The sequence below is a fragment of the Anopheles gambiae genome, chromosome 2, assembly GCF_943734735.2.
Source record: "Anopheles gambiae chromosome 2, idAnoGambNW_F1_1, whole genome shotgun sequence".
NCBI lineage: Eukaryota > Metazoa > Arthropoda > Insecta > Diptera > Culicidae > Anopheles > Anopheles gambiae.
In genome coordinates, this window is record NC_064601.1 from 35,039,742 (window position 1) to 35,059,749 (window position 20,008).

Consider the following 20,008-nt stretch of genomic DNA (forward strand, 5'->3'; position numbering starts at 1 on the left):
AGATTAGCCATGGAATTTGTGCGAACATTAAGGTACACTTTATCGTTTAACAAATTACCTTGCGTGGTTACTAGACTCTGTTATTGCTATGGGGATCGCATATCAACTGATACATTTAATCTATATATAGCCATGTAGATACTTTTGCTGAAGAATAGCAACAGTCGTGAACATGAGTTATGAATAGATGCATCCCCCGTTACGATGGGAAGGATTGTTTTGTTTGCTTAATTTATGTAAATATTCTTTCGATATTTTATTTCATGGTTTTGGAAAAACAACAACTAAAAAATATGACAAGAAATGAGACATCAGTTACTACCACACGACTATTGTTTTCAAAGTATTGCAAAAGCAACTTCAAGAAAATAACTCGTATCAAGAAAATTTAACATAAAATGATAATAAAAATTATGATAGGAATTACCGAAACATAGAATTTCAAGAGTTGAAACATGTTGAAATTAAATTGAAGAAACGAACTGTCTAAAGTGCTTTAAAAAGCTTACTTCACACCGTACTTGATTAAAAGAACCTAATGGAACTAATTCAAAATTGATTGCATGAACATATGAACACATCATACGTGCTAGCCGTTGAAACAATCCCGCCGCCACCAGGCCGAAACCGAAAGAAAACGGGATAAACGTACACAGCGTACAGCAACGGAGGATAAAGCAAAACGCAACAAAAGAACCTAATCTTTGCCGAAATTTCCCGCCCCACCCGCTTACCAGTCAGGTCGATCCGGAAGAGCGGCACATCGTTAAGGGCACTTGTGATGTTTAGGCGCAATTTGCGCGTCCGGGAGTCGTACGCCTCGAGAAAAAAGTGCTGCGGCAGGCCACCATCGTACCCGGCGACACACTCGAGCTCCATCATCGTGGGCTGCAGCTCGTTCCCCACGGAAGCGGAGTGGCTGCCACCACCGGTGCCTCCGCCACCACCACCACCGCCGTCCCCCGGTCCTACGTAGTGATGCTGATGATGCTGATGATGATTGCCTCCGTAGGAAGTGGGCCCGTGTCCGGTGGCGCCATTCACACCGGAAAATCCGCCACCGTAGCTGGCGAGGGAGGCGGCCGATGGTGGGGCGGGCGGGGCCAGTGTCGATTGGTGGCGTATCGTTTTCGATCTTAATTGCGATGCAATCGGTGCTGCTGCTGCTGCATTGCCCGGCGTGTGATAATTATTTCCACCCCGGGCTCGATCGTCGCTGCTGCTGCTGCTGTGCTGCAGATGCGAAGGTTGATTGCTGTTGCTTTCGCTGCCTCTGCTGTTCGCCGCCGGTAGGCTGGCGTTGCTGAAAATTTCATCATCATCATCATCATCATCAAATAGAGCTCTATTTATTTCATTTTGCACATTTTCATTAAATTGCTGTCTGGCTGTCGGACTTACCGTTGGTGGGCGGTGGAGGAGTTCATGGTGTAGCGGCGCAGTCGACTTCCGCGCTGTTGCTCGGTCGGATCGTTGCCGACCGCCGACGATGCTAGTACGGCTGCCGAACCGCCCTCGCCGAGCAGGACGGCCGTCGCCGTGTTCAGCAGCTCGGTTCGGCTGTTCTGCTCGTCGCTCGTCGTGGAGCCGGGGGCCGCTTTCACCCGCCGCCGAACCATTTCGAGCGGCTGGGCGGGCAGGGGCCGCGGTGGATCGGCAAGCGGTTCCTTTGATCCGGTTCCGGCGCTGCTTTCCTCCCCGCCGTCCGCGGTTAGGCGAGCCGTATCGGTGTCGCGGATCGAAGGCAAACCGCCACCGGTGCGGTTACGCCGATCTCGACGGTTCGAAACCGCGCCGGAAGCTTTCACCGCAGCGAACGAAGAGGAGGAGGAGGAAGAGGAGCGCAGCGAGGCAGTGGATGGCCCGGTGGCGCGGGAACCGGCCGCGCCGGGGTTGGGATTTTTCTGATTAAATTTCACTGTAACATTCCGCTGGTCGGCCGGTGGCACGTTCCGATCTTTAACGAATTGCGGCACAATGTAATTAGTGTCCCGATAGTGCTGACCTGGATGCCGACCGGCCGGGTGGCTGCTCGGCGGATCGCCGTACGTGTACGAGTAGGCGGATGCTGACGCGGCGGAAGCATTCTGGCTGTGCTGTGGACCCGCCGGCGACATTAGGGTCGAGTAGGGCCGCAGGGTACAGTTGCGCAATGGGGCCGGCTTGGCTGTGGGAAAATAAAACCGAAACGTGAGCGTTGGCGTTTGGGCGGGGATGGGAGGTCTCTTTTAGTTTGTTTTTTTGTTTTGTTGGGATTTTGTTTACTCTGCCTTAGCAGCGTAGAGCGTGGCCGAGCGGGAGCGAGAAAAGCGACGCAATGTTTGTCGTTCATCTTTAGCGCTTCGTCTTCGTCGGGACGACAGAGCGGACTAGGTACCGCCATCGGGGCACCGTTTGACGTTTGCCGTCAGCAAGTATTGAGGGATTTCGAGACGAAGCGAGGGAAGCGAGAGAACGAACGAACGTATGGTAAGGGGGGAAATTTGGTTCATGCCATTTCGTGCATTCAGCGCAGTAGCTTTTGTTGCTGTGTTTCCTCATATTCCCTGCGTCCCATTCGCTTACACTGTCAATCAACGATATCTTGTTAAACTAATGAGGAAACGTGATGGAGACATTTCCGGTCGCGTTACGTTTGGTTTGCTGGGTGCGGGTGGGTTTGTGATTTTTATTTGCAATTTGTGGGAAAGCATGGTTCGGGGAAATTTGACACAGCATTTTAAGGTCATTGGTGATTGTTGGTGTTAGCAACAAGAGCGAAACTTATTCTTTTGACTATATTCTACTCTTTTTAAAATAATACGTGAAATATTAATAAGCTCCTTAAGCTAACCCAATTAAAAGGTAAATAGCTTGACTGTGTCTAAATTTTTACATAGTTTTAAAATTATGTGTTATTGTTTAACAGAATCAGAAAAAAATATGTACAAAACTGTTATAGAAAAACACTTCGTCGATAGTGCAAATTGTCCACAGACCGCAATGGATAACAAAACAAAAACTAAAAGTACCTTATACCAGAAATGCATAAAGTAACAGTATCCGATAATCAAAGTTATATCAAAGTGGTCTCAAACTCAAAAATCGATAAAACATATTGATGTGGCGACCAAAAGTCAGACTTTGCTCGCTCCGTAACCAACACCCGCATGCGACAGCGTGTTAGCTTACCTGCCGGTACTACTTGAAACAGGCACGGTTCGACCTGCTTGCCGATGGAATTTTTCGCCCAGCACGCCAGCGTCCCGTACTCACGTTCACTTTTCGGCGTGTACAGCAGCTCATAGATCGTTTCTGCAAGAAGAAGAGTGCAAAAAAAAAAAAAAAAACAAGAACAAAACTCGATATAGTACACACGATACGATACAGCCCACGAAGCGTGTGGTGTACATGTAAACTGCATCAACCTCGCAGCGCGTGACTCGATAAGACTCGCTTTCACAGCCAATCACTGTGTGCATCGAGCGCCGAGCAGGGCGAAACTCAATCAATGATCGAAACGGTGTCGTCGTTGCACAGTGTCACCAGAACCGAGTGTAAGGGTAAAATAATACCGTAAAAAAAGAAAAGAAAACACAGACAAAACAAAGGCACGATAGGGGCACCCGGGAAAGCGGCTGGCACGTGTCTTACCTGAGTTATCCTCGTCCGCGTCGTACCGGGACTGGGTGATGCCCTCCGGGTGGAACTCCTGCAGCAGATTGAACTGACCGCTGGCCACCTCGAACCGTTCGCCGCTGTTGGAAAAGTTCCAATCAAAGGACACGTCCAGCGGATCGGCCGCTACGTGACACGGTACCGGAACGGTTTCGTCCAGCGATGCACCCACGATCATGATACTGTTTGATATGCAAACCGGTGCAACTGGGCAGGAGAGAGAGAGAGAGAGAGAGAGAGAGAGAGGATGAAACCAAAAAAGAATATAAAGTGAGGTGACTAAATGACTCCCGTTCGGTTGGCTGAAGATCAACCGCGCTTGTCGCAAAGTTTCGTACAACAATGGCACAACTGCATGCACGCCATTGTTTTGTAAGGGAATTGTGTGTATGTGTGTGTGTGTGTGTGTGTGTGTGTTGTTGCTTCTTCGCTTGTTGTTATGCCGTCTGGTTTGTGAAAAAGTGAAAAAAATAATTTATTCATTTTTATTCATGTTCCACAGTCTTACTGCCGCTATTATTCTACTTCTGCTGCTTCTGCTGCTGCTGCTGGAGGAGGATCAATAAAGTGCCTGCAAATGTAACAGCAGTGCGAACGGGTGTTCTCGAATGAAGTCTGGAGTATGCGGTAGAAATGCAACCCCACGGAAAGCTCATTGGTGTTTGCGGGCTTTACGACCACCCGGTGCGTTGGAGCACAAGCTTCCTTGCCCTGCCGTAAGTACGGCGAAAGATGGTCCCCGGGACGCTCACGCTCACGTGCGGGCTCTCTCCAAACTTGTTGTGGGAAAGCGGGCGCAACACGCAACACGACGCAGTGTGTTAAAGTGAATTTTACGATTATGAATAACACCCTGGGGACACTCCGGGAAGACGGGAAGAACCCGCAGACTATTCAGATTGGGGCAGAATTCTACGACAGCAGCACAGGAGCCTGTGCGCGGCGGGTGTTCTACCACACTTTGGCCAACGGATACCAGGGGCTGCCATGGAATGGGCTAACACCATGGCGTTGTGGCTGCTGCTTCGAAGACAAACCGGAAGCTGAGAGTAAAAATGAAGTAAGAGCATCAATAGAGAGAGAAATAGAGAGAAACAGAGAGAGAGAGAGAGAAAGAGAGAGAGAGCAAGAGGAAAAACACAACAAACACAATCTACATAAAAACAACTCGTCTCGATCGTAGCAGTGTTTCGAGCTCCTGGTTGAAAGCCGTTGCTAGAAGCAACGTTCAGACAACGCACGACACCGCACGGACGACGCAGATGATGCCGGGCTGCATACCATTTGCCGGTGCTGGAATGTGTCTTGCCAAGAGGCGGGAGGCGCGCCGCGGAAAGGCAAGGAAGGTCCAAACAAGAAGAAAAAAAAAAACAACTGGCATCAGTAAAATAGGCGACTCGCCTGTAAATGTTGCGGTTTCTAGCGTTACGCCGTGGAACTCTTTACGGAGTGTTTCGGGACGGGGCAGGGCCACCGGCAGGACAAAGAATAGCAAACTTCTCTGACAGCTTCATGTACGTTTTTGGAGCCTCCTGGTTTCTACCAATGCTTCCTCTGCTAGAACTAAACACACAAACCCCTTACACAGTGAAGTACTGGGAAGCAGAGGGGGGAGAACTGGTGTTGTTTTTTCGAGCAAAGCAAACCGGAATTAAAATTTGCACCAATGTTCAACGCTGCCGCGGGGGCAGCGTAAAGGGCAAAGCGTGGCAGGAGCAGAAATCCTCGCGCGGGCTGCACTCGGGATGTTTTACAATTAAATGTGAAATTCGCGTCGTGGTTAATATTTATGGTGGTTCGTGTTGTTAGCGCCCTGTTCTGGCGAGAGCTGTTTCAAAAAGTGAGCTGTGAGGGAACAAAGCAAAATTGAACAAAAAAAAAAAAAAAAAAGGAAAAGCCCGAACACGAAACACAGCCCGCGCCGAACAATGTGGCCCTGGGAGGTAGCGTGGAGTGGTTTGGTTTTAATTTTCTCCAAAGTGCTGCCCCTGTGTGTTTTGTTCCGCGCGTGTGTCCGTGCCGTGTGAAGTGAGGTTATTTGTGCTCGGTCTGGGTCGAAGGTTTTTGCCGCGGCTTGGAGTTGTTCCGTTGCATGCAACGCAACCGTAAGCATTAAGTGAATCAAAGCACCCGACATTAAAGCATTATCAGTCGCACGGGATGGGTGTGGGTGTAAATTGTCCTAACAATTTGATAAGCAAATGAGGCAAGCTGGAATGGCGCACAGCAGGCGGTTTATTTATTGCTCGAGGATGGGTTTTGATGAGTGTGTGCGCAAGGATAGCGCGCTGAGAAGTGAAGTGTTTTGGATTGGTTGGATACAATACTGCTGACGCCTAGCAGACGTAATGCAACTCCAAAAGTCGGAAAGTAAGACATTTTCGAAGAAACACTGTCACTTCCAAGAAATACGTCCAACAGGCTCACCCGAGCCACCTCGGATGCATCCCTGTAACACGCCAAGGCACCGAGACTCGTTAGCCTTTCCGAATGAATCATGGCTAACCACGTGCTGGATCAGTAACGGGGAACTTTGTCCCAAAAACTGCTGCAGTACTACCGGGCCAGAGCTCGCCCGACCAGGGCCCGTGGAGCTAATTACTCTCCTCGGAGTTTGCACACAGAACCCAGAAACTTTACGTACATGTGTGCGGTCAGCCCTGAAACGGCAAAGCGAACTTATGGTTTACTTCCATTCTTGAGCAACGATACCGACCCGATGCGGCCATATGAGACATCGGGATGTTGCATGATGTTGTTGGTTGCACAGAAAGCACAGTACAAGAGTTTAACAAATGTTCAAACTTTTCCCCAAACCTCTTGCGGGACACACTTATCAAGACGTCCCGGGGTGGCAAGAGTCGGCTGTTGGTGTCGGTGGTGGTCCAGCACCTCCCGTGATGCGACCCGGGAAGTTCATAATCAACCCAGCACAGGGTAACAGCTGGACGTGTATGCGCGCGCGCTCCTCTTAATATCTCCCGGTCCTCGGGGGACCTGGGGTCTGGGCTGTGTGGGAGTGTTTGGAAGGGCCAAAGCTGGCAGTTTTGTTACTGCTGTTGCTGCGGCTGCTTCTGCTGCTACTGCTTCAACTGTTGTTTTTAATATAGTTATGATTGGTGGTACACAAGGGAGTGTTCAGTGTCGTTATCCGGTTGCCCGGTTACGATTAGAAGTTGCTGGTGTTTCGTGAAACAGGCACGACAACGGTTTGGTTTGGCACTGGTTGTAACACTGTGTGTGGGTGTGTGTGTTTTCAGGAAAGGAGAGATGATCATGTCGCACGTTCGTTTAGCATCGGTTGTAAATTTTTGGTTAGCTGCGATTTCGGGTCAGCTCAATGTGTGGCCTTAATATTGCACACACATTTTCACTGAAGTTCACTGTTTCTCTGTAAAAATTATTGCCTAATATGATTTGTTCATAGACACGTTCCCAACGATGAGGGATTAGGTGGTTGTGAAAACAACATTGCAAAAAAAGACATCATAAACAACATTACTACTTTTGAGCTTTTAACACTAAACCTGCGGTCGGCTAAGTCCAACCCGCGGACCAAATGCGTCCCGGCACAACGTTCAATCTGGCCCGCGAAAGAATTTCGCTAATTATGAAAGATGGGAAGAACCTATTCGTATATAAATTTTTGATCATCTTTGAGTATCACATTTCATCGCGTCGAACTTTTCCAACTTCGATTGTCATAATATGGAAAGAAGGAATCATCAATATGGTCGATCTCGAGGTTACATTTCTACTATCCAACCTTAACATTGTTTCACCACAATGAGATGAGCATTTGAAAGCAGAATCTAATATTTAAAAAAACCTGAATGTTGTTTTTTCGAGTGCGACGATAACACATTATTGCTTTTTACGAGAACAACAATAGAACCTTTTCGTGAACAACAAATTTTGATAGTTAGCTAATGTACTTTTTTTTTGATAAATTTTGAGTTTTTGAGGCTTTTGTACCTAAAAAAACCCTCATAATGTTTGCGGCATTGCAGGCCGAGGTAATCAAGAAGCGATATAACTCTTGCTGTTTTGTTTTTTGCGCACTCTGTTGCTGGTACTTATCTACTGAATCTTTACCGTTTTATTTTATAATAGTAAATATCAATGTTGAACCTTGTTTTGATAATATAATTATAGAATTGATTATAGAATTGTTTTGATGATATAATTATAGAATTATAGATGTGAGGCCGTCCACAAGGACAGACGAGGCGTGGTAGGCCCAAATTGAGGTGGCAAGATGGCGTGGAGGCGTCCGCCATTAAGGCCGGGATAACGGACTGGCAGACGAAGGCGCGAGACCGTGAGCGGTTTCGGACACTCCTGAGGCAGGCCAAGACCGCAAAGCGGTTGTAGCGCCGGATAAGTAAGTAATTTTAGAAAAATAACAATGTCACCAATCGATATCATGGCCCGCGGCTTAAGATCATTTACTAAATTTAGCCCTTGGCATGAACAGTTTGCCGACCGCTGCGCTAAAACATATAATTACTAACGAACGTTGCGATGAACTTACACGAGATACCTACAACAAGCATTTTGTCAATACTCGATAAAAACCATACATCGAACTAATGTGAATTGTTCAGCGTGTTCCCTATAAGGTTATCCTAGTTGTAATTGATTTCACCTGTTTACCACAAATATTTCGTAAAAAAGGTGTTTCTTGTTGAAATGGAAATTTTACTAAGTTATAAAGCAGGGGTCTCCAAACTACGGACCGCGGGCCGCATGCGGCCCTCAAAGTCTTTAATGCGGCCCGCGATGACTAGGTGAAGGTTAAATTAAATAGCTTTCTTTTCTGACTAACCAATCAAAAAATTTTTTTTTTAATTTTGGAAGACGAAAATCAAGATTCAATAAAAGAAAGCTCCAGAAATTGTATGTATTTTGCGAGTATTTTCTTCTTTTCAATTAGGCATGAAAAGTTTTCATATTGAATACATGAAACATCAATTAGCATTAAGAAATGTTACTATTTATTGAAAACCAGTAGAAACTATCATGATACGGTACATACTATACACTTCAAACCACGAATCATTAAAATGGATTCGCTAGTGCACTGTACGTCATCCTTTAACCAACCGCTAGGCGTACTCTATGAGTGAAGCAATCATTATTATTTCGTTGTTAAGTTTTATTGCACAGTTGCCTCCATCTACTGAAGCAGTCAGACCGGGAGGGGAACCGAAAGAACCTGAGCGCTCGTTAATGAGAATGTTTTCACGCAGTTACATCAACCGTTACACTTCACTGCACGAACGTACGCTGTGTGTTTGTGTGTGTTCTATATGCTTCCGCTTTACAAACACTACGAGCAAGTTTAATTTTTATGTACCATCTGAAGCGTTTGATTTTATCTGTCGTTGTGGAAAGCTCAATGCACAACATTTCGTTTCGTTCAGCGTTGCGTACGTGGGCAAAGGATATTACTCTCACAACGGGCATTACTAATTTTTCATGGAATGGTTTGATAACACCCTTGCCCGACCGTCCAATCACCATAGTGGGGTTGATTTTTAGCTGAAAGATTAAAATCATGCCATCGTCACAGCGCTGTGACCGGCTTTAGGAAACTACTACGGCGTTCCGTGCGATTGGAGTCTCATTTTAATAACATCCATTTTTTGCACCGATACGCCATCGCCATCGGTCTTTGATGTTATCCGCTCTCGCTGAACGTTCCTCGGCGACCATTTCAGCTACCATTTCGCTCTATTGTGACAATATTTCACATCAATTTATGAATACGAGGAAAAGTTTTCAAGTGCAAAGACACAGTCTACACAGCGTGGAATAGACGAGAGAAAGAGAGAGAGAAATAGAGAGACGCAAAGGGCTTCGTTGAAAGACGAGCGGGTTCCTTTCGGTCCCGGGACGGCTTTGATCGGCCTTTTGATGTGTCAATGCAGCAATGGAGTGCCCTTTTAATTAGTATATTAAACCTCTACCGAAGTGAACTGGCAATCAATGGCGCATCAAAAACGAAGAGAGATATGAAGAGAGAGATAGAGAGAGCGAGAGAGCGAGAGAGATATTTAGAGAGAAAGAGCGAGAGAGTGTGCCAGTGGAAACTTTGTTGCCTCGTTTTGGCTTATGAGTTTTCTTCGTAATTGTTGTGAGCCGGCTTTGAAGAGGGCTCGATTCAAGCAGGCTACCAAACGACGGTTCGTCTTGCTAGCCGGCTTTTCTGTTTTGTGAAAATTTTGTGCAAAAGTTTGTGTGCACATCGAATCCGGAACCGGATCAAAAAGCTAAGCCTCCATTCGCACCAACCTTTTCTTCTTGCTACCCCTTCGAAACCCCTTTCTGGTTCGGTATCATTTCCGTTTTTGGATCGGTTCCCTCTCTCTCGCTCTCTCTCTCTCTCTTCGAGGAAACGGTACAGTGCAACGGTACAACTGATGTAGACCGGGGAATCCTTTCAGAGTAATGACGTCTTTCATTAGTCAAGAGCGTATGATGTTGTTGAGGTTGTTGTTGTGGATGATGATGATGATGATAGGGACGGTTTGAAGAAAATTCACCACCACATTCCCTGTCTCCGGCATGAACGCGATCAAGCACCATCACCGATAGCAATTTCCTCGTATTATGGGGTACAAGATATCGAGTTTTAATGTTACTTCCCAAGCATTGTCTAACGAAGCGCAGCACGTAGAATAGGATGTCGTTTGAATATCACAAAGTACAGTTTATATGGTACGAGCGCTCATTATGCGCCGGGACCGATTGGGACAATGCGTGGCAAGGAAGCCACCGTTTGACTTCCTTTGCCTTTCAAGAGCGGCTGTTCGTGCGGTGAGGGAATGCATATTGCCGTTGGTGTCATTGTTGCAAGCGCGAAACCCTGCCCATGCACACGGTATACTTACAGTGTATTTTGAGGGCAACCGGATCGCTTTGCGTTTCGCCACGATCGTTGGCCGCGGCACAGGCGTAACTGCCGGAGTGAAACCTTCCAACGCGCTGCAGCACCAGCGACCGCGTCGAGATGATGACACCGGAGGTGACGTTCTGCGTGACAGGTAGACCCTGGAGATGAAATTACAGCAAAGGAAAGGAAAAATAAGGCAATTGGATTTAATGTATGTGGAACTGGTAGATTATAAGCTTTTTAAATGGAATGTTTTTAAAAAAGAAGTACATATTTTGGTAGTATTTTTCAAGCCTAATTATACAAAAAACAAACAAGTAGCTGGTTAGAGTTAGCCACAGGTAAACTACTTTGGAATCTGGATTATATATCAGTTCGAAATTGCAAGTTAAATGTTAAGTTAATCACCATGCAGATTGAAGGCAATCTACAAATTGACTTCATAGTTTTAGCAAACGTATTCACAGATTTTCCTTTTTTTAATCGTAGAACCGGTATGAAAATGCAAGCGAAGGCTGTAAAAAGCATTCACTTGTGCTACGGGTTGTTAAAGTTTTGCAAATCCAACCGAATATGACGTGCATTTTTAAGGTCGCTTGATTAGTATCGATTCATCTTTAGTATCAAACAGATGAGATTAAGATGCAATGGCAATGGAATCCCAATGTATGTGGAAAAACAAAAGAGATAAATCTCAAAACCCCATCACCATCATCGTTCTTTAATCCCTTACGAGCACCACTATACGTTATCTGCATCGTTCCGGTGTCGAATGAAGGAGACGGATCATGTGTACGAGTGCTTTCTGCCGCTGATTGAATTCATCTCCGAGCGCGTAGGCGTTAATCCGGCTCCGCTCAAAAGCCCGAGCATCACGTTTCATTTGTGCTCTAGCAGCGCCCTTTAGCCGAACTCGGGGAGTTTCTGGGGCGTGTGTTTACGCCGTTTTTCCCGTACCGCCCGATTGCCCGCGTGCCCCTTTTGCCCGAACGTTTCATAATTGAAGCTGGTTTCACCCTTTTCGGATAAACGGTTTTGATCATCCTAATCATCGCATAGCAGCGCAAACACAGTAAAGCGCAAACGAAACAATTCTATCCGGCTGACTGATCTAAACTCCCGGGAGAAAGCAGCAGGGATGAGGAAGTTCGTCTTGCGGTGGGGCCGTACAAGAAGCAACAACAACAGCAGCAACAGTAGCAGCAGCAGCAGCAATAATGATAATCACGGCACACTGGCATAATCACTGGTGCTTCCGGGTTTAGGCGCGGCAGAGGAGGCCCTTCTATCCTTCGTGCCCAGCCAATCTATTAGCTTCGAAATAAGGGAGAGAGACAGAGAGGCGGTGAGGGTATGGCTTCGGTGTACATTTATTTGCATATTTTAATGAATGAATGATGATTTTAATTTGTGAAATTGTGCTTTTGGTCGGCTTTACACGAACCGGGCTTCAACATCAAACGAAAGCGTACGGTCGGATTAGGGGCAGTGCTAGTGCCGGAAGCGCGCCGGGAAGGGATAGTGGTGCTTTTGAAATCGGTGTTCCATTCCAGTGAAATGGTTTCGGGTCCAAGATGACCGAACGGCAGACGTTGCTACCAAATGATTGGGGGAGGGAAGCAGTACGCGCTGCAGGGCAATGGGATTTGTGGTTTCAGATTTGATCAAGCCCTACCAACCGGAGTGCGGTTGGTTTAGCAAAACCTGGCCATGCCAGCCCAGCAGCCGCACCAGGCCACACCAGACAGACACGAAACAGGTTCACCGAGGCAGACACGGAGGAACGTGCCGAAAAGGGGAACCCATTTGTGGGCCGGCGAAGCCCAGCTTCTGGCTTCTTAGCTCACTGGCTCCTTTACGGCCGACCAGACCCAAGGCAAGGGCGTATTACGGTACAATTGTTTGAGATATTTTATTTACGGACCACGCAGCATTATCCGGCGCCCGTCTTGAAGGCAACCCGCCCGCTGCTGGCAAAGTACGATTATGCACCCCTTTTACCTGCCGGTGCCCGGAGGGAAAACCAAATCGTCGACGATTCGAGCGATAAAACCGCTGTCGATATTGGTTCTTAATGGCGAACGGAATCTGCTTAATAAAATTGCTTTTTCCCCCTTTCTTGCCGCCGAACGCTGCGAGTGGGTGGTGTTCATCCGTGTGTTTAGGATGCAAATTAATACCAAATGCTGCCGCAAGTGCTCCACGGCACGGCGTACCGGACACTGAACCGTACCGGGAGATATCGTGGATACAATCTGTGGATACAAATAAAGGGGGAAAAAAGGGTGGAAGGTGGATTGCCAGTCCGGTTAAGAAATAACTTTAATTAGATTTTCAATATAATTATCCAGCTTTTAAGGGTGGGCGGTGCGCGCTTTCGTCTTCTTTTACCAGGGCTGATAATTTCTGCCCCAAATACGGTTACACAAAAACGGGATGAGCGTGTACTGCGAAACGTGTACCCGTTTTCCACCGGCTAGGGACAGTCTGTGTTCCGCCCACGGTACGCCTGGTAGCGCTTGTATAGTGCACGATGGCTCATGGTGCTTTTCTTCGTGCAAATGAAGCAGCCGTTTTTTTTCGGCGATGAGGGTTTTAATTAGAAAGGCTCTGCTGCTGTTTTAGAAGACTTTTCAAGGTAAGAAAGGATTGGGCTTTGTGGTAGGTAATGTTGGAAGACAGGGAGGATTTAAACAGATTTTATCATAAATGCTACTGAATGCATAAACAATCGTTTCAGAATAATCTTTATTTCTCATTAGATTGTAATAGTGCAAGCATTATTTTATGTTGACTAAATTTAAATACTTTAGTGACTATCGTGCAATAGTGCACAGGTACTTTTTGTATAATAGCTTGGTCAAAGGCCGTACCATATTGTTATATGCCGTTCCTACTGAATAGAACAAGTAGTTTAAGGTGTTTTAAAAGTTCAATACAGCTTCTAGGAAAAGAGATCATAAGAGGAAACTGCAATATGATACACATTCTACTGAAATTAAACCAGAGACAATAAAAAGGTTGTTCTATATGATTTAACCAGAGTTAACAAATGAGTAAATATAATAAACGAGTTAATTCATTTTTTGGGTACTATGGTCCTATTTTTTACACCTCGAAATAAGTGTAGACCATTGAGGTTAGAAGTGTAAGATGCATTTAAATATCAGTGAGCTAACAATTTATAAAAATAATTTTGAAGAATTGTTTGAATCGAAAAGCTCCTTAGGGCTTACGCTCTTTTGTATATTTATTAATTTAAAATGGTTGCTGCCAGCACCATGTTTCATTTTTAAATCTTATTTGGGCTCCGTTATTATAGTTTCAATACATTCATTTAGGTAATGAAACCATGATTTATACACTATTATCGACATTTTGTGTTACCTCTATTGTGCCTATATTTTTAAGAATAACTCATATAAATATGAGCAAAATGGCCTTACTCACATCAAGAATCATTTGCTATTCAACACTCAAACGCAACAGCACCATTCTTAGCCTAATGGCAAAATAATGTTCAAGTGTGCCACCGTTCGGTCCTCCTGCTTTCGGTTGCGCGGTTTGTTCACCTGGTCATTTGCAGTCTTACTTCACTAACAAAGCAATCTCTATCAACAATATAAATCTTTAGGAGCTTTTCATTCTTCCCAACAAGACGCTTTCCTTACGGCTATCTCTCCTATCTTTAATCCGAACGTTCCGCCGCTTTCTCCCGGCAGGCGAACGTTCCACACCGGTGGCACACAGGGCGAAACGGATGTTGCTAAGACGGAAGCGTAAACCACCGTCAAACGGTACCACCACCACCACCGTACCCGCTCACCTTCTTGACACTTCACGTGGTGTTCTGGTGCGTCCTCATCCACCCCAGGCCCCTAACTAACCCCACAGGAAGTAAGGATTTCGGGCAAATGGGTAGCATTTGAAGGCTTGCTTCCGGGCGTCCGTGCCGGGCACGCGAAAGAGGAAACATATTAAAATCCCATTAAATTCACATCGAGAAAATATGATGCCATTATGTTTCGCGGAGCAATTTATCTCTCTTAAGCTGATTTCATTCAATTTCAATTTGATCCTTCAAGATGACGCGATGCCGGCGCTTGGCTGAAGGCTGAGCCTTTCCGCCGCGGTTGTGACTTTGACAGTTTGTGCACGGTGAGACGATCAACGGCCAAACGAGCGCGCATCATCATCGGCAGCACCGGGGATGGCATCCGTGAAAGAACAGTCGCAAAGAGAAATGAAAATGAATGAAAAAAATGAAAAGAAAAATGAAGGAAAACCCCTAAAAATGATGGCATTTTGTGTTCTTTCGTAGTGGGTGCTTTTTTCTCTCTCTCTCTCTCCCCCTTCTCTCCCTTGCCTTTTTTCACGCCACACTTCAAGTGGCGGCAAGCTTTCAACCCCATTCTTCGTAATCTTAACTGAGTTATATAAATGGAAATTCTTAAACAGTTTGCCGCTACGCGAGCGCAGCATTCGCCCGTCTCGCCTGTTACCGCTGCCAGAGCGGAGCGCAAGCACGGTGGCGAGGAAAATTAAATGAATTATCTATACCGCCCGCTTGCGTCCCGAATCGTGTTGCGTGTCTGCGGCAACCGGCTACGATTACTTGTAGCCGCCCGGTCGACGCAAAACCGTTCCCAGCTCCCGGGGCAGTGGGTAGCAGCCGCCGCAGTTAATCTGTGTGTCAACGTGGACCCGCGTCCGGTACTTACATCGTGTGACCATGTAATGCGATGCTCCCTCGGATTTGCCTTAATGTGACACTCGAAGTAGACGTCGTCGCCTTCCTTGATGTCGTCGGGATTAAGCGTTGATCCCAGCGACAGTGTCACTTGCGGTGGATCTGGTTCGTGGGATTTGGCGGTGAATCCGGCGAGATCGGCACAGGAAGGAGCGAGATCATCGGCATGGGTGAAAGAAAAGAAAGGAAGAGTTTAGTTTTAATGGACGCAGCAATGCTGTAACAGTTGAGTGTTTGTGTGTGTCTGTGTGTTCGTTGCTAGTAGGGAAAGAGTATTCGAGGATGACCTTAACAGCTCACTGTTGGACACTTCAATGGGTCTACAGGGGCGTGTTTGAGTAGTTGCGGGAGGCACGGTGCTCCTGCCCAACGTTCGAAGCAGGCGTGTAAGTTGATTCATTTCCTATAACTTACACACGCAATCCTTGGTACGCCCTTGGTTCACCAGCGGTTCACCAAAAACCGAACCCAAGCTACAAATCATCTCCCGTGTGAAAGGTAGGCTCGTACATCGGTTAAGGAACCTTTGTGTATGTGTATGTGTCTGTGTGTATGGGTAAAGATGCGGGGTATTGTAGTGACGCTACTTACAGAGCACGTTCATGATGACCGAGTCCTCGAGGACGGAGTTTTGTAGGCGTGGATTGGAACCTTCGCACTTGAGAATTGTGCCATCGTCATCGGGATGGGGCCGGAAGCTCAGCACGGACGACACCATCGAGCTGTTATTGATGAGTTTTATCTACGGGGTGGATAACGCAGTAGGGTGAAGTGAGAGTGAGATTGCTGCTGGCGGACTGTTGTACGTTTTCATCCGGTTCAAACTTAAAGGTTAAATAATGACAGTTTCGTTAAGTTGAATTTAATACGGTTGACTTGATGGGAAGATGAAGCTTCTGATTTAACGCAGCGTTCTAAAAAAAGTACCCAAGGTATAAGGGTATTTTAGTTATCGATTTATGAAGATGCTACACTTGTTCGTAAATTCAACTTTTTTATTCTGGCAGAAGCTTTGTAGAAGTTATTTCTAACTGTTTAACATTTGTTGATCCTTCAAGATATTTTACATATAAATTAAAAAAATTAAAAATAAATTCATTCTGAAAAGGGTTTGCTTCCATTTTTGCACAATAATTCAAAAAAATCCCCAAAACTTACCTTTCCCTTCGTGAATGGTCGATTGTTTTGCATCCATTTGATGTCCGTTTCCGGTACGGAACCGGCCACATTGCACGCCAGCACGTACTCCTGGTTCGATATCAATTGTTTCGGTTTCGATGACAGTGAGGCCGAGAGTGGTTTGACTGCGTTTGTAAAAAAAAACAAAAATCGATTGAAAAAAAACGAGAGGTGTAAAAGTACCACACAGACAGGAAGTGGGTGTGAAAACGGGTGTGAAACGGTGGCATCACACTTACGCAACATATCCACCCGTATGCTACGCTCGGCCGGTGGTACCAGCTTGGTGTTCGATGCCTGACACTTGTACGTATTGTTCAGTGCCGATCGTGTCATTTTCGGTATTTCCAGCCGATTGACCGTGACGTGCCGGCCCATCGAGATGCCACCGCCGGTCTGCATGATCTCGTCCCCGTTCAGCCAGGTGACGGTAGGTTCGGGCCGTCCTGTGGAGTAGAACAAAAGCGTGGGTGCATGTAGAGTAGAAGCAAGGGAAATGTTGTTTAATAATAACGACAACGACATGATTATTTTTGGACGGCAGTCGGTACAGGGAAAAGTGCATAAGTAGCATGTAGATCGGAAGATAATTACATGAAGAATGTAAGAAGAAGCAACCAGCTATATTATTGTATGGATCAATAATAACCTAATAATTATCGAACATGCTGCACGCAATTTGCAACACATTCAATTGGGCCTTGTTCTACAATATTGCCAGAAACTGTTTTTGCCCAACAATTCCTTAGAGTAATAAACACAAACTGTGAATCATTTGAGCCGGCCCGCACCACACGCTTGCACAGTTTTTCGGTCGCGAAACCGACCCAAAACCGAACATTAACATTTTGCCGACCTCGTGTTTGTGAAAAAGCTCGCTCACTCACCCGCAGATGACGTTTCCCAGCCATTTATTGTGCGCAAGGAACAAAATATCCTCTCCCACGTGTCTCGTGCGGTGATGTGTAACGTACATCAAAATGAGGCAAATTGTACGGTACACACAGTGCAGTCGGAATTATTAGGCACATTTATTCATCACCGGAGAGACCACCTTCCCTTCCCTCCCAGCGCCGCGGTGTGGTGTACCTGCTGCGAAGCGTACATTTATGAACTGCGGGAAATTTCCACGAATGCACACGGGCACGGGCGAAATGCGCTTGAGCGAGATAGGTACATAGATGCATGTGCATAATTTATTGACCATAGGGAAAATAATTTATTGTGCACACATTTTTGCACGCGATGCAAGTTTGCGATGGGCAAGTTTTCGGTGAATTGCGTGCCACCGGCCTGTACCGATTGCGCACCGTTTCGTTGGGAAATTTGAAGTGCATCACTCTCCGGGTGCCGCATGCAGCTGGGTTTTGTTGTTGACGTGTGTGCACGGGCGAGTGTGTGTTTGTGTGAGTGCGTTCAAAGTAAGCCGATTTTTCGGTGTGCAAATACTCGAAGGATAGTGCAACTGTTGTCGGATAATTGAAAGAATAATTCCCAAGAACTGGGGTTTTGTTATTCCTGCAATGGCGCGATGTGAGTGTATGATTTTATGTGTTATAAGCAGAAATGTGTCATACTCTCGACAGTGCCAGTTTTCATTAATAGACTTTTGAGCTTTCTAGATATGAAAGCTTATTTTTCGTAGAACAGTGATCGGCAACATTTTTTAGTAGAGATGGTTGCTATTGTCATAAATTGCTTTTCGATAAAAAAGTAAAATAATACCTTTGAAGCCAAAATGATTTTAAATGGTATTTATTATTTTATCCTTAAATAGTCATATGTTTCTATCAATTATATTCCATTCTCATTATTGAAGAATAACAATTCTACTAGATATACCAATCCGTTCAATATGTTTATAAATATTAATAAATGTGTGTCATTAGGTTTGTTTACTAATGCAATGATTGAGTAGTGACTGATGTGGTTTATAATAATGTTTTAACATATTTGAATTTTTATCATAAAGATGGAAACGTTTGGTTTTGAATACAGTGAGTTAATGTCAAACAAAAAACATCAAACTATCAAGGATGAAGTTATGATGAAGTTGAAGAACAAACAGTTTTGGGCTGCAGCTGTTTTGAAGGCAACGTGGTGGCCAGCAAACAAATTTAAAAACATATAAAGAGCTTCAATTAATCGTTTTATAACTTGGAAAAGTACTCAAAGGGAAATATATCTTCTATTTATCATTCATGCAACAGTGGTTTTTCGTAAAGGTAATTGAGAACAAAGCCAAGCAAAAAGGTACGGCCACCTTATTGGGTCTTGCTTAAAAGCATTGTAAAAAGATTTATATCAAATTGGGCAGCGTAGATTAACAACGACGAGGCCATTCAAAACGTACCGATAATGGTCAAAGCTTCTTGTCCTTGCTGTTCTTGCTCTTGTATACTAATTTAAGTATATGAATCAACTAATTTTGAAAACGGTATCGTCCCAGGTAGGAAAGCTCATCAATCCTGGTTAAACGATGAAGATGAGCGCTCAAACAATGCTTTTAAGACGATAATTTCATAACGAGCGCGTAGTACAATAAATTACATCCCAAGTGTCACTTGAACGGGGGTCTCGTCTCCATCTGTGTCTGCCGGCTTATATGTGTGTGCGTGTGTGTGTGTATTTAAGTTTGTGTCTTTCAAGCACAGTGTCTTGCTCGAAAATGGCAGCAAAAATGGGAAAACTTTATCCATCGCCCATTCGGTGGCGCAATCGGTGTGTCGTTACCGAGCTTGTCGGGGCACAAAAAGAGCTGCAAATAAAAAAAAAGAACCAACAAAGAGGGGGGAGGGGGTGGGAGAGAAAGAATAGGGGTGGCAATAAAAATTTGTTACCAACGGCAGAAACAGTTGCTTGCAAAAACTGTTGCAAAACTTCTCCACCGGACACACATAATGCCCGATCGTTAGAATTAATTTGGCCGGACCGTCCCGTTGCCGGACCATTGGAGCGGTGCATGCAGGCTCTCGCTGCTGCTGCCCTTGGCTGACGTTTGGAGCAGCTGGGCAAATTTACATAGACCTGTGTGAGCTTCCGGGATGATCTATGGCGGGTTTTCCAACCGGACGAGATTATGCTCGATGCTGGCGTTAGCGTGACACAAGAATACGGCAACACTACATACAGAGTTATGAAGGGCAGGGCGAGGCAAAGATACGGGGCACATAAAAAAAAGCCATACAGCCACACCAACAAAGTTACAAGCACTCATATAAAGAAGTGTATCAAAGCATTACGACGTATTAGCACCGGTAATTACGATAATTTATTTCGGGCCTTTTTTCGCCACTCGCGGATATTCCTGCGCCGCACCTACTCACGGACGGTGGCACTGGCCAGCAGCGGCTTATGCAACGTTTCCGAGGTGGATGTTGTTTTCTCTCATTCCCCCTGTTGGCCTTGCTAGGAAATGCCGTTTGAACGTGGGCTTCCATCTACGACACTGAGAGTGAAGAACGTTGTAAGTGAACGCGTACGATGGGTAATTGGAGAGGTCATAAAATTTCATTAAAATTATT

General features: G+C 45.6%; 1 protein-coding gene across 3 annotated transcripts in view; it reads right to left on the minus strand.

The window, feature by feature from the left end:
* The window catches only part of LOC1279738 (uncharacterized), a 135,910-nt gene that overhangs the window by 26,553 nt on the left and 89,349 nt on the right, over positions 1-20,008 (minus strand). For 2 of the 3 annotated variants that reach the window (XM_061643511.1, XM_061643512.1), the window contains exons 7-15: positions 16,724-16,930; positions 16,464-16,609; positions 15,897-16,047; positions 15,277-15,407; positions 10,554-10,713; positions 3,634-3,864; positions 3,172-3,294; positions 1,402-2,167; positions 735-1,345 (exon numbers count right to left, since the gene is read on the minus strand). In XM_061643511.1, the coding sequence (XP_061499495.1) occupies positions 735-1,345; positions 1,402-2,167; positions 3,172-3,294; positions 3,634-3,864; positions 10,554-10,713; positions 15,277-15,407; positions 15,897-16,047; positions 16,464-16,609; positions 16,724-16,930 (2,526 nt within the window). The remainder of the gene's footprint in view (positions 1-734; positions 1,346-1,401; positions 2,168-3,171; positions 3,295-3,633; positions 3,865-10,553; positions 10,714-15,276; positions 15,408-15,896; positions 16,048-16,463; positions 16,610-16,723; positions 16,931-20,008) is intronic. The other variant, XM_061643513.1, reaches the window with a different exon arrangement.